The 15,175-nt window shown below is 41.3% G+C and overlaps 1 protein-coding gene across 3 annotated transcripts in view; it reads right to left on the reverse strand.

Annotated features, from left to right (window-relative positions):
* Nucleotides 1-15,133, reverse strand: part of TAF1 (TATA-box binding protein associated factor 1) — a 30,494-nt gene extending 15,361 nt beyond the window's left edge. For 2 of the 3 annotated variants that reach the window (XM_071758004.1, XM_071758006.1), the window contains exons 1-18: nucleotides 14,968-15,125; nucleotides 14,624-14,741; nucleotides 13,898-14,014; nucleotides 12,762-12,881; nucleotides 12,076-12,317; nucleotides 10,244-10,462; nucleotides 9,587-9,808; nucleotides 9,216-9,417; nucleotides 8,522-8,638; nucleotides 7,966-8,133; nucleotides 5,845-5,972; nucleotides 5,642-5,749; nucleotides 4,847-5,020; nucleotides 4,570-4,743; nucleotides 4,381-4,485; nucleotides 2,912-3,112; nucleotides 1,831-1,972; nucleotides 203-333 (exon numbers count right to left, since the gene is read on the reverse strand). In XM_071758004.1, the coding sequence (XP_071614105.1) occupies nucleotides 203-333; nucleotides 1,831-1,972; nucleotides 2,912-3,112; nucleotides 4,381-4,485; nucleotides 4,570-4,743; nucleotides 4,847-5,020; nucleotides 5,642-5,749; nucleotides 5,845-5,972; nucleotides 7,966-8,133; nucleotides 8,522-8,638; nucleotides 9,216-9,417; nucleotides 9,587-9,808; nucleotides 10,244-10,462; nucleotides 12,076-12,317; nucleotides 12,762-12,881; nucleotides 13,898-14,014; nucleotides 14,624-14,741; nucleotides 14,968-15,093 (2,814 nt within the window). In that variant the 5' untranslated portion in view covers nucleotides 15,094-15,125. Of the gene's footprint in view, nucleotides 1-202; nucleotides 334-1,830; nucleotides 1,973-2,911; nucleotides 3,113-4,380; nucleotides 4,486-4,569; nucleotides 4,744-4,846; nucleotides 5,021-5,641; nucleotides 5,750-5,844; nucleotides 5,973-7,965; nucleotides 8,134-8,521; nucleotides 8,639-9,215; nucleotides 9,418-9,586; nucleotides 9,809-10,243; nucleotides 10,463-12,075; nucleotides 12,318-12,761; nucleotides 12,882-13,897; nucleotides 14,015-14,623; nucleotides 14,742-14,967 lie in introns of all 3 variants that reach the window. The other variant, XM_071758005.1, reaches the window with a different exon arrangement.
* Nucleotides 15,134-15,175: the final 42 nt, after the last annotated feature.

Here is a 15,175-nt window from a genome sequence, read left to right on the forward strand (position 1 = left end):
AACACGTACAGTTCCACTGACAGTTGTCTGCAAGATTCATTGTGACCCACAGTAGAAAACCTAGCAAGTTGTCCAGCAGTCAGAGGTCTGATTTTCCTGCTTTATAGCAAATTTAGCTTGAGCCTGAGGGTGCTATCTAGCATCAGCCTCCATAGAAGTACTTGTCAGTAAGTTGCCCTAATAGACCACAAGAAGCACTTACCTTAAGTCGCTGCTCAGCTGCAATCATGCTGTAATAAGCACAGCACTGTTCTGGGGAGACCATTGCTCTGATCTCTTCCTCTGTTGGCAATCTGAAATCTGGCTTTAAAACCCACCAATTTGAGTCCATCCCTGAAAAATGCACAGATCAAACACAGAGTAATTTCCCACAAATGTTAGATGCCACCATAATCCCAACTGTATTTCAAGATTTGTTACCCTGCTGCACTGCTGCCAAAAGGAATGAGTATGATAAATCTGTAATGCTTAGAGCACTAGAAGTGATAGTTTTTTTCATTTTGCATTTGTCTCTATCAGCGTTCCTCAACTCAGTGCCTGTTATATCAGCAAACTCATACATTTATGCTCATTCAATGCATAAAATAATTCGAAAGCATTTAATCCACCTTTTACTTCCTCACCTGAAACCACTTTTGCCTAAAACCTTTTGTATTACCACCTGGTTTATCATTATGCACACAGAAAAATTCTAACTCAAATTCTCAGAGCACTATTAAACTCATGATGTTGGTAAAAGCTTCCACTGGCGTGCATTTGCTCGCAGTACACAACACAGCCATACACAGAGGGAAGGCAACATAGATGTGTTGGAGTCTTCTTACTTCCTAAATAAATCTTTGTCCAAAGGATTATTAAAAAAAATGTCCAAACTGTAGTGATTTCTCACCATCAAGCACACTTGTGCCAAGAGGCAGTGCACATTTATAAAATTTGGAACACAAAACCCTACCAGGTTAACATGTCAGTTCTCCAAATATTTGTTTTCGAAAATGGTTCATCATGAGACGCTGCCTCCTCTTAGAATCACAGAATCATAGAATTAGCCGGGTTGGAAGGGACCTCAGAGATCATCAAGTCCAACCCTTGACACACCGGTGCAGTTGCTAGACCATGGCACTGAGTGCCACATCCAGGCTCTTTTTAAATGTCTCCAGGGATGGAGAATCCACCACCTCACGGGGCAGCCCATTCCATTGCCTGATCACCCTCTCCGTAAAGAAATTCTTTCTAATATCTAACCTAAATCTCCCCTGGCACAACTTAAGACTGTGTCCTCTTGTCTTGTTGAAAGTCGTCTGGGAAAAGAGACCAACTCCCACCTCGCTACAACCTCCTTTCAGGGAGTTGTAGAGAGCGATGAGGTCTCCCCTGAGCCTCCTCTTCTCCAGGCTGAACAGCCCCAGCTCTCTCAGCCTCTCTTCATAGGATCTGTGCTCGAGTCCCTTCACCAGCCCAGTTGCCTCCTTTGGACCTGCTCCAGGACCTCGATATCCTTCCTAAACTGAGGGGCCCAGAACTGGACACAGGACTCGAGGTGTGGCCTCACTAGCACTGAGTACAGGGGTAGAATCACTTCCCTGGACCTGCTGGCCACGCTGTTCCTGATCCAGGCCAGGATGCCATTGGCCTTCTTGGCCACCTGGGCACACTGCTGGCTCCTCTTCAGCTTCCTGTCAATCCAGACTCCCAGGTCCCTTTCTGCCTGGCTGCTCTCCAACCACTCTGTGCCCAGCCTGTGGTGCTGCATGGGGTTGTTGTGGCCAAAGTGCAGGAACTCCAAAAGATAAAGCAAAGGATGGCTGACCTCCACAGAAAATCTTTAAATACCTGTGCGTTTGAAATCAGCACAAAGCTTCAGCCGCTTTCGGATGCTGCTCTCCGAGTGTGAGGGAAAAGCCTTCTTGATGTCCTCCATGCGGATCCTCCGAGGACGGTCTCTGCTTTTCCAGAAGAGGCGATAAATAAAAACCTACAAAACAAGACTCATGTGTGATGTCCAGAGAAAGAATAAACCAATTTTGCAAAGACAGTACAGACAATGCTGTTTCTAGTGATTACTTCAGACCTTAAAAGCCATTGAGCTCTGCAGACGCCATGGATTTTCCTGCTCTGCAAATACCTCTTGAGTTATTACTTTGATTTACTCTGACAGTGACTGAATTGAAATTTTCTCCAAAGTCTAAATTTGGGGATATTTATTTGAATGGTCCCAAACCATAGCTGCCCATATTTTTTCTCTCTGAGAAAAAGTTTAGAAAGCAAGGGGGTCCATTCGGAACAACGACAGGGTCTTCCTCATTCATTTTCCTGATCCCTGTGCTAATTACTCCAACCCAATCCTGACTCCATTTACCCCTATAATAATTTCCCTGATCCCTGTGTAAATCACTCCAATTCAGTTCCAACTCCTACATACCCTTCCACATAGCAATAAAGCAAACCTTGAGATCAAACTCTGTTAAGTCATGCTTTTATAAATCTATATTAAAATTACCATTTCCTAATCTTTGTTAGTGAATTCTTTAAGTGACCTCAAGACTTTCCACTCCCATCCACAACATCGCTTCAAAGTTCATTTTAATTTCTTCAGTTTCCTACATGTCTTCCTACATCTATGGTCTTATAACATCTTATTTTTTTTTACTATTAAAAAGCCTTTTATCAGATAGGATGTAAGCAAACAGAAAAAGCACAATATAGGTTATTGTTTAAATAACAACCAAAATGGTCTGTAAGCTTAACATTGGTTAACATTGAACTCTTGTAGTGCTATCATATCACCAAAAAAAAAGGGAGCCATAGCAGGGCAATGAGCTTCCCAAATCAAGGCTGTACCTGAGGCCCATGCCTATGCCATGGGCTTTCAGTAAAGTCCCCTCAGATCCCCAAAATGTCTCTTATCACATACCTGCAGAAAATCTCTGATATGGGTGTTAGCTCGTTTAGAGTTGGGACCAGGTACTTCATACAGGGGGCACTCCTGACCAACTACAAAAATATCCACTAATTCTCGAACGTAATAGCCTTGTCGTGTCCGGATAATCAAGAAATCTGTCTCAGGCATCTTATGTAAATAGATGGGGGCCCGGAAAAGGTTGTTTTCAAATGCCTAATCAAGAGAAACAAATCCAAGTTTGAGAGTCAGCTTTAGATCAAATTCTCTGTAAGTCAATCTGCAAAAAAATCTTAAAAAAATAAACTAGTCATTCCAATGCTACACTGTCATTTATATCACAATATATGTAGATGTCCTGCTAGAACATCCCTTACTTATATAGAGAATAGCCAAGGATGAAGCAGAAAACCATAAGAAAACCTAGAACAAATACAGAAAGAAGCTGAAGGGCTCTTTGGCCTGACCTTTAAGGAGACATTTTAAAAAAGGACAGAAGAAACACATATACAAAAGAATACTATAACCATGGCAACCAGATCAGTGTACATGCACAGCCTGGGAATGGGAGAAAGCAACAGAAGCAAGGACTGTAGACTTGTTTAAATTAGCACCAAGGAGGCAGTAGACTAAGTGGACCTAGAAAGACCACCCTCTTCCATTAAGGGTTTTCTCCTCTCATAGGCTTCCATAAGCCTCACCCACTCTCCTATACTACCCTCATCTCTATTGCAAAGCTTTCCCTGAAATAATGGCCCTGTCCTCATTTGAAGCTTTCCAGAAGTCTTGTCACGAAGTCTTCTTAGGCTTGAACAATCAGTATGATCAGCTCTGTGATGAATTCCTAATATCAATCTTACCCTTGCTTTTTACCTGTGGTACAACATGGACAGAATATTGCTCCATCAAAAGCAAAGAGCATTAACTGAAATCAACACATTTTTACGTTTGTCATGGATTTTGTAACCAGGTGGTCCTTACAACATTCTTATTTCCTCTCTCCATTTATAATGTATGTATTTCAACAACAGAGAAAGGCTCATAAAACCAGAAGTCTATACACCCAACTAGAAACTATCATCAAGAAGGCAACTAGAAGTGCAATTCTCAGAAACTACACTAAAGGTTTTTCTCACACAGTCTGGACCATACTAAATACATGTTTTCTGCCAACACCTATTTACTGAGCTTCTCAACATTCATGCAGCTTTGAGCTTCCACTCAGTCATCTCTAATATCTAATGTCCTTACAGAGCAAAGCAGCAGTCACTTCCTGCAAGTCCTATAATTTCTGCAACAATTAAAACACACAACAGATGTATTTAAAAAGAAAAAGAAAAAAGCCAAGAACTGAATTATTATCAGTTAAAAAAACCAAAAGATAGATTGGAAATTAATCTGGCTTTTTTGAAATTCAATAAACAGGGTATGAAATGTTTTGCCTATTACTAACTTTTCTGTCATCTTATACTTGCTTTTCTCACCTGTAGTAACTGGCCTGGATGGAGAGAACCGAGGAATGGAGAAGTGTGACAGTAAACAGTCTCTCCATATTTACAGTCTGGAGCTCCTGGATCTTTGCCAGGTTTCTGCAATGTGCAATGAAGGTACAGTCACCAGTCAGTGAGAGGCAGAAGAAAATCACTCTCCAATAGGAAAACCTGCATACTTACCCTTTTGTAGTAATTTTTAATCTTTGTTGCCATGCCAACCTGCATCATTAAAGGGGCATTTTCCTCACTGTACTCAGCAAGGATGAGATCTCCATCCTTCCCAGTCAGATCCTGTGGTGTGCGCATGAAGAACATTTCACCCCCGCCAGAAGCCTGACGCTCCTGCTCTCTCATCTGTGCCAGTGAAAAGAGAGTGTTAGGGGGCCAGCATGTGAAACAGATCTGCTGTGCAAATGAAGCCACAGCAAACGTCAGATGCAGGGAAAAATAACTGTACTTTGGCTTTCTTTTTTATGTGCTTCAGGAGAGGCTGCACTGCATGGGGCCCTGGTTGAGACAAGGCACCAAAGGAATATTTCTTCAGGGGAGGCCGATGGAATTGTCGGAGCTTCATAGGACCCATATGGGTGGGAAAGAATGGCTGACGAAGTTCCACTGCTGGGATAGAATGCTAGAAAAGGAAGAAAAGGTGTGTTAAGAATGACTCATACCACCTTAAAACCAAAGTCATCCTCCTGCCCATCTAACCCTTATATAAAAGGGTCTTAATAATATTTCTAGGTCTGCTACAAGGAGTCCTAGTTCACTGAAATTTACTTGGTATCATATATATTGCCTTTTGACAAAAAGTGCTTAGGTCCACATGTAGATCTTTACTTTTATCTAAAAGAAAATTTACCTAAATTATCTAAATTATTTTTATAATATCCAGATTAAAACTCACACTAGTAGCATAAGAAATGCCTGACCTCTTGACTTTTTGTACCACTTTTTCCCCTCCCACTATTGCTTCAGGAAGAGTACCACAGAAAGAGATATCAATCAAAAGCATGGCAAGGATAGTAACTGCAAGATCTAGCACCTAAACCTCAGTTTGATTGGGAAATCAAGAAAAGTTAGTTCAAACTCCTTTCCAATAATTTTAAATAAAAACATTAAAAATGTCTCTCATGAGCACTTAAATGACTAGCTGTAAACTAAATTCTGTTGTTCTACAAATCCTAAATAATCTCAGCTCAAGAGCTCCTACCAAGATACTCTCTAACTCTATAGTCAGCACTGCTGTGACTACCTGAATGATGTTGCCTCCAAAGGTTCCTCGAAGTCCCTGCTGTTTGGGGTAGTAAAACTCATCATTGGAGAGGTTCCAGGGATCCTTAACCTCTGGCTGAGACATGTTCTAATTCAATTTTAAACACACAGAGAAAAACAATTAAGAAAAATCACTCCTTCTATGTCATTCCCAACCTGCAAGGTGCTAAAGCTTATGCTGACCTGCTGTGGCTCTTCCTTGATGACACCAGTTTTTCCCAACAGGATTCGACTTTTCTTTAGAGAAGATTCTTTCTTGTTCTCCTTGGATGGAGAGTTCAAAGTCATTTCTTCCTTTTCATCAGGAATTTCTAAGAACACAAGCAATAATACTGTAAGGAATTTGCCCTAGGGTTCCCTTCTCAGCATCACAACATACTACTGAGCTGGAGCTTGGTCTGGACATTTTAGCCTTTTTGTTCAGTTTCTGGGGTGTCCTCCTTCTACACTCCTCCCCATTTTCCTCCATACAGTTAATATGAAACAAGCTCAGTAAACAGAAAAACTCCATGCTTAAATCTCTACAGTATCTTCTTTAGCATTGAATAGATTTGAGTAGGAAGAGGATGACTGTGAGGATTGCTCAGGTATCCCATGCTCAACATGAAATTTACTAATAATTTAATCAATGAATGCACAGAACCATAGAACTGTAGAATGTTGGGCTTAGAAGAGACCTCTAAAATCATCTACTCCAACCTCCCTGCCAAACCAGGATCACCTAGGTCTGGCCACACAAGGACACATCAAGGAGGGTTTTGAAAGTCTCCAGAGAAGGAGACCCCACAATCTCTCAGCCTGTTCCAGTGCTCTTGTCACCCTCACAGTAAACAGGAAATGTTGAGGTGGAACTTCTATGTTGTAGCTCATACCCATTATTCCCTGTCCTACTACTGGGTACCACCAAAAGAAACTGACACCTTCCTCTTGACACCCACCCTTCAGATATTTATAGACATTAACAAGATCCCCTCTCAGCCTTCTTTTCTCAATGCTGAACAGCCCTGGTTCTCTCAGTCTTTCTTCATAGGAGAGATGTTCAAGAACAGCAATAGATGTATAAGAACAGCATCTATTCTGCCAAAGCTGAAGAGTTGACATGCAATCAACAGGACTGAAAACACTGTTTCCCAATTTCATGTACTAATTATCTTTCTTCCCCGTGAAAGTGGGTATGAAACCAAAGAAAATATGAACCTGAACTCAAAAGGGATTTTTGAAAAATTTCAGGAAAGTAGTATGAATTTTAAAAGTTAGCAATTTGTGAAGCATGGATTCTCCAACTGAGATTTTTCACATGAGAAAAAGGGCCTATGACATGGGCTTGGTAAACATTACCTCAATGTCATGAAGAGAACCCATGTCACTCTATATAAATTAATAACTTTAATAAGAACTCTACTTTGTCACTATTTATACAAACATCTGCAGTTTTGTGGTGTGTTCCAGACTTTGAAAGAAAAAACTGCTCTGTCTGTCTTTTATTTTAACCAAGCTCAAACAGAGTGATTTTCAAGGTTGCTGTCTAATACCAAATCATTCCAATCAATATATACAGAAATTCTGAGAACTGACCCACTTTCCTGAGGAAGCAAATGCAATCCAGGCCACACAAAAGTGCAGCAAGAGATACGTATCCTTAAATTACATAAGGCTGCAACACATAGATGTAAGAGAAAAGTGGTGATTTTAGTGGTCCAAATAAGGCAAAAATCTCTCCAGCCTGCAGTAATATAAGCAGGGAGTACATTCAAACCAAACTGCAGGAATACTGAGAAAGTTTGCAGCAGCAACAAAAAACATGCTGAGAAGTACTATGCTAATTTATTGCCTCCATGTGCCATTACCATAGCCTGAAAAATGCTTAAAGAATCTGCTTCTTCAGGCTTTGAATAAAAGCCATAGTGAGAATGGCATGGGCTAGTTTGTGGTTTACTGCTCTACCTTCCCTGCTCAAATCAACATGCATGCAATTAAAATTAAGACAGCCACTTCTAAAACAATCCAAGAGCCAGATTAATTATGTTAAATTTAAGTTTCAGGACATTCATTTTTACTACCCTGTTATTAACTTTGAAGCTGCAAGTGTGTATTACACCACTACAGTTACTAATACTGCTGCCTTCTGCTTAGGCCTTTGATGATTAGCCAATTATCTTTAAAGAAAAAAAAACCACAAAAAAGAAAGGCCTTAAGTACTGCCACAGCCAAGTTATTTCCATTGCAGTGTCACTATAAATGTTTGCTTCCATTTCCACTTGTCTTTTCCCATTTGAGTCAAGCTTCTGTATGCCATATACATACCTAGAATTATGTTTTCATCATTTGGATCAAGTGTTAAGATGGGGGGATCCAAGTAGGTTTCCATTGCTTGATCATCCCAGATGATATTATCTTCCCAACGTCCATAAACTAACTCTTCATTATCAATTGGAAAAATAGAGTACCAGGGCTTGTCTTCATCCACAGCAACTGCAACAATCATAAGGCAGAATCCTTAAGAGTTTTACACACTACCTTGGCAGAAAACCATTTCAGAGTTCTTACCCACACCTTATTCCCTCAACCTTTCCCATCTTTCATAGCTTCCCAAGGCAGGACTTCTAAAGGCAAAAGAAAACTCATCTTGGAAGCAAAGAGGAAGCAAAGCCCCACGTCTCAGCTTTACCAAGGATTCGAGATTTTGCTCCACTGAAACACAGAGAAACTCCAAGAAAGAAATGTGGTCCCTAATAGGTTTTAAAGCAAACAAGTATCCTTTTAATCCACACCTTGTTGACAAAAAAGGACCCTGTTATTACCCAGAACACAATGTATCACTTGCACCTATTCAAAGGTCAAAGAAGGACATCCTCATTACCTTGCTGCTCAGGGGGCTGCTTTTCTTTGCCTTTTGCTATGCCTAGGACGCCTGCTACATTTGGTTTCTGTGTTAGTGGAATTGGTGGATTGAGCAAAGAGCCACTGCGGTTCAAACCTATAGAAAAGGAAACCAAAAGTACAGTTAGCTTGAGTGGGAGGGTTAGGGAGCACTGCATTGCCCTAAATAAGCACTTGGGGCGGGGCATGGGGAGTGATTTGCAGCCTCATTCCTTCTACTAAACAATTTCAATTTAAAATGTATCTGTTTTTAAGAGGAAAATCTGAGGCTTGTATAGTAACTTGTTACTTCCTATCTAGGAAAAGAGTACTGTTATTGGCTCAGGAAAAACTTCAGAAGACTTCTAAACAATTCTTCCAATTAAAAAAAACAAAAAAACCAAAACATACAAAAATTCCATTGGCAGATATTTAAAGTGCAGCACTGCTTGATACTCATGCAAACGGATCGAGCATCTGCTACCCCACATGCAGTAAAGAATGTCAGAATTAGTATTTTCTTTAACAGAAGGGACATATTTTGTTTTTGGAAATAAAGTGAGTTTAAGAATTCTAAGCAAATTTGTGATTTTTGTCATTCACTAACAGGAAGAATTATGTTCAGTATCTTAGACAAAAGCAAGCAAACTCAGTTCAACTACAGCAAGTACAATTCATGTGAGACCACTGATCACCTTGTTGTGCATTGTATGCAGTGGCATTTCTAGTCATGCTGGATGGCAGCCAGCCTGCCAAACTTGCCCGTTGTGTCTTAGTCCCTTTGTGTTTAACATCTTCTCCATTCCAGATAACATCATCTTCCCATTGGAGCTGTGTCACCATAAGGAAATGCTCATCAGCTAGCAGATCATCCTTTTCATCCATCAACCCTGCAGCCTGGAAAGACAGAATAGCTACTAGAAGACCTGCATTGAATTTATACTTTCAAACTACAAGAGGAAAAAAAAAAAACCCTCATTTTGCACGGTGCACAACCATTCACTGGCCCAACACCAGGATCTCATTGTACAGCAATCCCCAAAGCCACACACATCTCCCTTCTCACCCCCTCATCTGTGTGGCCTTTAACCTCCTGCTCCTTCTTCTTCTCTTTCAACTTGAAACCATAATCAAATCCACTGCCATCTTCAGGGATCCCCAGCATATCATACCAGAGCTGTGCCGGGCCATAGCGCCACTCTGCCACCTTAGGCTTTGTGTCTGTCACTTTGTCTATGTCACCAGTTGACTGGGAAAACTTCGATTCCACGGGTGCCATCATGGTGATCTGAAGCACAGCAAAGGAGGGAGTTATTATCCTGATGGTCTATTTAAGTGTCAATAGAGATTTCTTCCTTCCAAGTTTGCCAGCTTATTCTCAGAGGAGAAAAGTATTTCTAAGAAGCACTTTTCCATACTTACTAGCTGCCTTAAGAATGTTCTGCAATTAGACTTCCAAGAACACACAGATTTCTTCTTGATACAAAGAGGATAAGCTCTCCTATTGATCCTGTACCACGGATGCAACCTTCTCAGTAAGAAGCCATCACCTGAAGTCACTGACTAGCATCTGGAGAAGAGCTTCTGCATAGCTGGAATACAAGCCAACCCTGTCCTCCAGGTTTATTTTAGAGGAAAAGCTCTTCACTCTAAAAGTCACTGTCCAATCCACTACTAACCCCAGTGCTAGCTGGCGACCCTCTCTAAGTCTCAGATATCCCACCTCATCATCTGAAAGGCACTGCTCAGGAGGGGGAGGAGCAGCAAACTCATACTCCCAAGGAGATTTTCCTTCCATTCCACTCTCTACCACAACTTCACCCTCCTGTATCTGCACTTCTTGTGCTAACTCCCGGTGTTTCTTCTTGCGTTTCCTTCGGGCGCTACGCCAAACCGATGGAACGTTCTTTCCAGGGCCAAAGAGACGCAGGAAACGCAGCACCTAGAACAGGAAAAAAACAACAGGATCAGAGAAAAGAAACACTGTGGAATGCCTGTCTGCCTTTCCCTTACTTACAACGCAGTAGTGAAAGGCAGCACTCTGAAAATCAAGCTTAGCGAGTACTAAAATTCCAGCCCCGTATGCTATCAACAAGCTCTTTGTTATACTTGCAAAAAAAGTTCTGGATTTATCTGTTCAATGGATCCTTCCTTTTCAAAAGGATTTATTCTTCATTTCAGATAGAGTGAAACAAAACAGAGAGAAGAAAGATTGCTTTACACATTGGGCATGTGGTAAGACATGACCTGGGAATAATTTTTTTTCATTTTGAACAACACACAACCTTCAGAAAAACCTATTGAGATTGAAGAAGAGTTGATAAAACTACTAGCAAAAGAGACAAAGCTAGAAGATAGTTATATAAAGCAAAGATTTCTTAAGCAACAGAGAAAAACATGGTCCAGAAATAGAACACTCATTTTTGTTTCCACAGTAATGCAGTTCCCCTACATGCATACTGCATACCACCAAAATCAGCACTAATGACAAATTTGTTTCTTCTACAATTATGCTTGCTGGTTTTCAAGCATCAGTAATTGTTACTCAGAGCACTCTTGTAAAGAATTATTCCCATATTAACAGATTTAGAATGAGAAATTAAAGCCAAAGATTTGTAAAGAGACATCCTATTAATGTTCCCTGTTAATCTGTTATGCTGACCTGTAAACAGAATACTGTTTAAACAGCCACTCTGTCAACCTCTGCCCACACTCACATTATCATTCTTCCCAAAACTCCTGCAGATTACTTCTGAACCTTTGCCAGTTCCAGTGACTTGAGCCTCACCTAGATTTCTAGTAGACAGAGGTTAGCTAATTCTTTAAAACATGACATTTCCTTACACAAAACCTGTGATAAAGGCACACATAAAATGATGTTATGCTGTCTTACAACCAGCATAACTATATGCTTGGCAACTCTAAGCTTATCCTCCTTTTCCTCCTACATTTCCACTCCACAGCTTACTGAAATACACTGACTATATTTGCTATTTAGGAGCATTTAGGAAACTACTTGCAATGAATTCACTTTGTGCAAAAAACATTCATTCTTTCAATCAGCTTGGTATTGAGCTACTTTCTGAGCCATACTGAGAGCAGTTTTGAGGAAGGATTAAGTAAAGTATACAGATTATAAATTATTTAGGAAGAGCACACCATGTGCAGGACAGCATGGAAGGAGGAACAAGAATTTGCCAGAAAAGCCTGAAAGCCGACAGATCATTTTTTTAATTGTTTGGCATAAGTATTCCCTACTAAATCAAAAAAACAACTTCCAAAAATCAACAGGCCTGTACTATGGTCTTAAAAAACAAAAAAATATGATTTCATAGCTGATTTATATGATACTTTTTAAGAGGCTCCTAAAAATGGGAGGAAAAGCATTACATATTAAGCAGTCTGGAAAGAGAAGTGCACAAAATCTAAAGAAAGTACTGAGTGAGCAAGAACACCTAATTAATTACTTACTACATACCCTTAGTACTATACAGTTCACATTTAGATGGCTTACATGTTACATTTTCTGTTACTTTCACATATCTATTACTATACCTTGCCTGGTCGAAATTCCGGGAAGAGCTCTGTAACACTTGGCAACTGTTTGGTAGCATCTCGCTGCATGATTCCTGCAAGAGGAAGTGTGAGTTTGCCTTCCTTGGATTCTGCCTGCCTGGCTTCTTGAGGTCCCATCTCTGACTCAGAATCAGAGCTGCTGCTGAAATCCACCTTGTCGGAGGCAGCAGAGGAAGAAGCAATGATGGAGGGCAAAATGATACCGTCTCCATCTTCAGATACTACAATAGAACAAGCACCTTATAAACAAACAGGTTTCCTCCCTGTCCCCTAGTACAACCCCATAACGCCACATCTACTGTTTATACCAAGTTATGCAAAAATTAAGCTTCTGCAGGTGTTATGAGTACCATTCTGGTTTAACCTTTCATTTTATCCTAAGCGTTCCAGGTGAATTTCCCAGCCACAACTGAGAGGATGAGATAAAAAAGCAGTTTCATTGTCAATATCAGTATTTTAACAACCACTGGAAACATAATATTTCATCCTGCATTTTAGACAATCCTCTAACACTGCGTATCAGGACAAAGACCTACCTTAAGATGCAGTCTGCAGACCGAATTTTCATGATGCGTGGTGCTTGCCGCAGAGTGAGCTGCTATTCAGCAGTGTTTGCTTCCTTCAGACATTCTTATTGCAGAGAGAAGAAGAAAGTTCTCACTCACCAGTGCCAGTTGCATCCTTTTCATCTTCTTTCTTTACAGGTACCGGAGGTGGTGGTGGTGGTGGCATCAACTTAGAATCAATATCTTCACAGTCAGCATCGTAATCATCTTCATCTTCATCTGATCAGTCAGGAGAAAAGACTGAATATTAAACAGACAATAAAGACAAACCAGGCACCCTTCCCATTTATACTATCTCACAGCTGTTCTAGCCTAATGAGAAGACTAAATCCTCTTATTAGTAAGGAGACCATTCTTATTTTGTAATTAGACACAAAACTCTCACAAGTTCAGTTTCCTGCACAAACTCATTTGTAAGACTGAAATTTAAGAAAGAGCAGGAAGGAGAGAAAAAAGACAACCTGAAAGATGATTGAAGCACTCTATATATATATATATATATATATATACACATATATACACATATATATTATATGTATGTTCTGCTATCACCTTCCCTTATTCACACTTCGCAGAGAAATAAAGTCACTAAAGAAGTAAGGAAAATGTGGTTAAAAAGCCAAAATCCCCTTTACATCCAACTAACCACAACAGGTCAACAGAAAGGTTAAGTCTAAGGTAGCTTTAAGTAACATACAAAGATCTAGTATCTGCACCAGCAGCTACTGAAAAGGAAAGGCTGCATAGTTTAAAAAATCTTTTCTAGATGAGAGAGCTATCTCTGGATATCTGACGAGAGAACCGAAGTGCCTTCTGTAGAAAGTAATTTCAGTAAAAAAATTCAAGGGTAAAATAGGAGTTATAAGGTCAAAGCAACTCTCTATGGGATCAGAACCTTATCTCTGAGTATCTCCAAGAAGTACCCAGCCTTCAGCACAACCTTCTTCCTAAGAACACAGGTTAAATAAATATATGCAGGTATTCTCTGCAGGTGATTCCAGAGCAATATATCCTGGTTTCTCTTCTAAGTATGTTTCAACTCTAATGAGGAACTAATTCCTTTAAAAGGGAAGATATCAAGGTGGGTTCATCCAGTGAACAGTTTCACAAAAGCTTCAAGGCAAGGAATGAAAAGCCTCACCAGTATAAGAAATATCACCAGTATAAGAGGCTGGCAAATCCTACTGCCCCAGAGAACCTTCTCCAGCTAGAGCTGTAACACTAATCTCATTTACCTGGTCTTCGCATTGGCTGCAGGCTGCCCATTGCCTGCTTATACCTACGGCTGTCATCTTCTGCCACTTCATTAATATCTGAATAATCAACAGCATCTTCTGTGCTCTTAATCCAGCCTGAAAAAAAAGAAAAGAAATGCAGCCACAGAAAACTTTATCCTAGTATCTATATTAGTTTCTGACTTCACTATCTACATTCTTTCCTATAGTTCCTTTTCCTAGAGTATTATTTTCCCTCATTCCAACTAAAAGCTCCAGGAGCTCTGAATTTCCCCTGGTAAGTAACCAACTTTAGCACAAGGAACACATTTCACTTACTCGGTGAAAGTGTTCAACAAGCTTAAAAATACAACAGAAAAAAACCCCAATCTGTGAACAACACATAATGTGCAGAACACATAATGTCACCCAAGCATCTAATAACACTGTGCATTAAATAGGCTTGTTTAACAAAGGGGGAAACACTGAATAAACATCTAGGAGGGAGAAGAGACAAGCAAAGAAAAATAACTAACAAAAATCAAAGAGAACAAGTGCAACAGTGACCAGGAGATAATGTAGGATTCACTTTGAGAAGGCAAGACTTTCACCAGAGGACCTCTGACCAGATAACATCAGGATACTTTTTGCAGTCCCAGATGACCTGGGTGCATTTCTTCCTCTCCAGTGAGGGACCTGATTCCGCAGCCCCTCTGCCATTTAACTTTAGACAATCAAGTTCCCAACCTTCCTCGTCCAGGTGGGCTCCATCGGCCTCCGGGCTGTCCTCCTCGCTGGCTGTGATCTCAGTGATCAGGTTGCCCAGTCCCAGCACACCCAAACCGGCGAGGTGCTTCTTGGATTCCTGGAAAGACCAGAGCCACATCCCAGCTAGGAGGTTCTGCCGGCACCGCCAGCCAGGCCGGGTCGACCCGCCTGCTCGGTCCCATCCTGCAACCTGCCCCACCAACACGTCCTCCCTGGCCAGCCCCAGAGCCGCGCCGCTGGGACCCGGGTTCCTCTCCCATCCCTCAGCTCCAGCCGCCGAATGGGCCGAGCCGAAGCGTCTCCCCAGACCGACACCGCTCTACCTTGTCGAGGACGCTGTCCCCCTCCAGCTGCCCCGCCTCATTGATGTTGCCGAAGAGAAACCCGGCCAGAGAGAAGGGCTCGGTGCGGCCGCCATCCACCTCCTCCTCGCTCTCCGAATCTGACATCGCAACGACGCCGACCCGGAACCGGAACGCGGGGCGGGCCACGATCGGAGGAAGAGGCTCCCCCCCCCCACCCCATCCCGGT

This window comes from Heliangelus exortis, chromosome 14, assembly GCF_036169615.1.
Source record: "Heliangelus exortis chromosome 14, bHelExo1.hap1, whole genome shotgun sequence".
In the NCBI taxonomy this organism is placed as follows: domain Eukaryota; kingdom Metazoa; phylum Chordata; class Aves; order Apodiformes; family Trochilidae; genus Heliangelus; species Heliangelus exortis.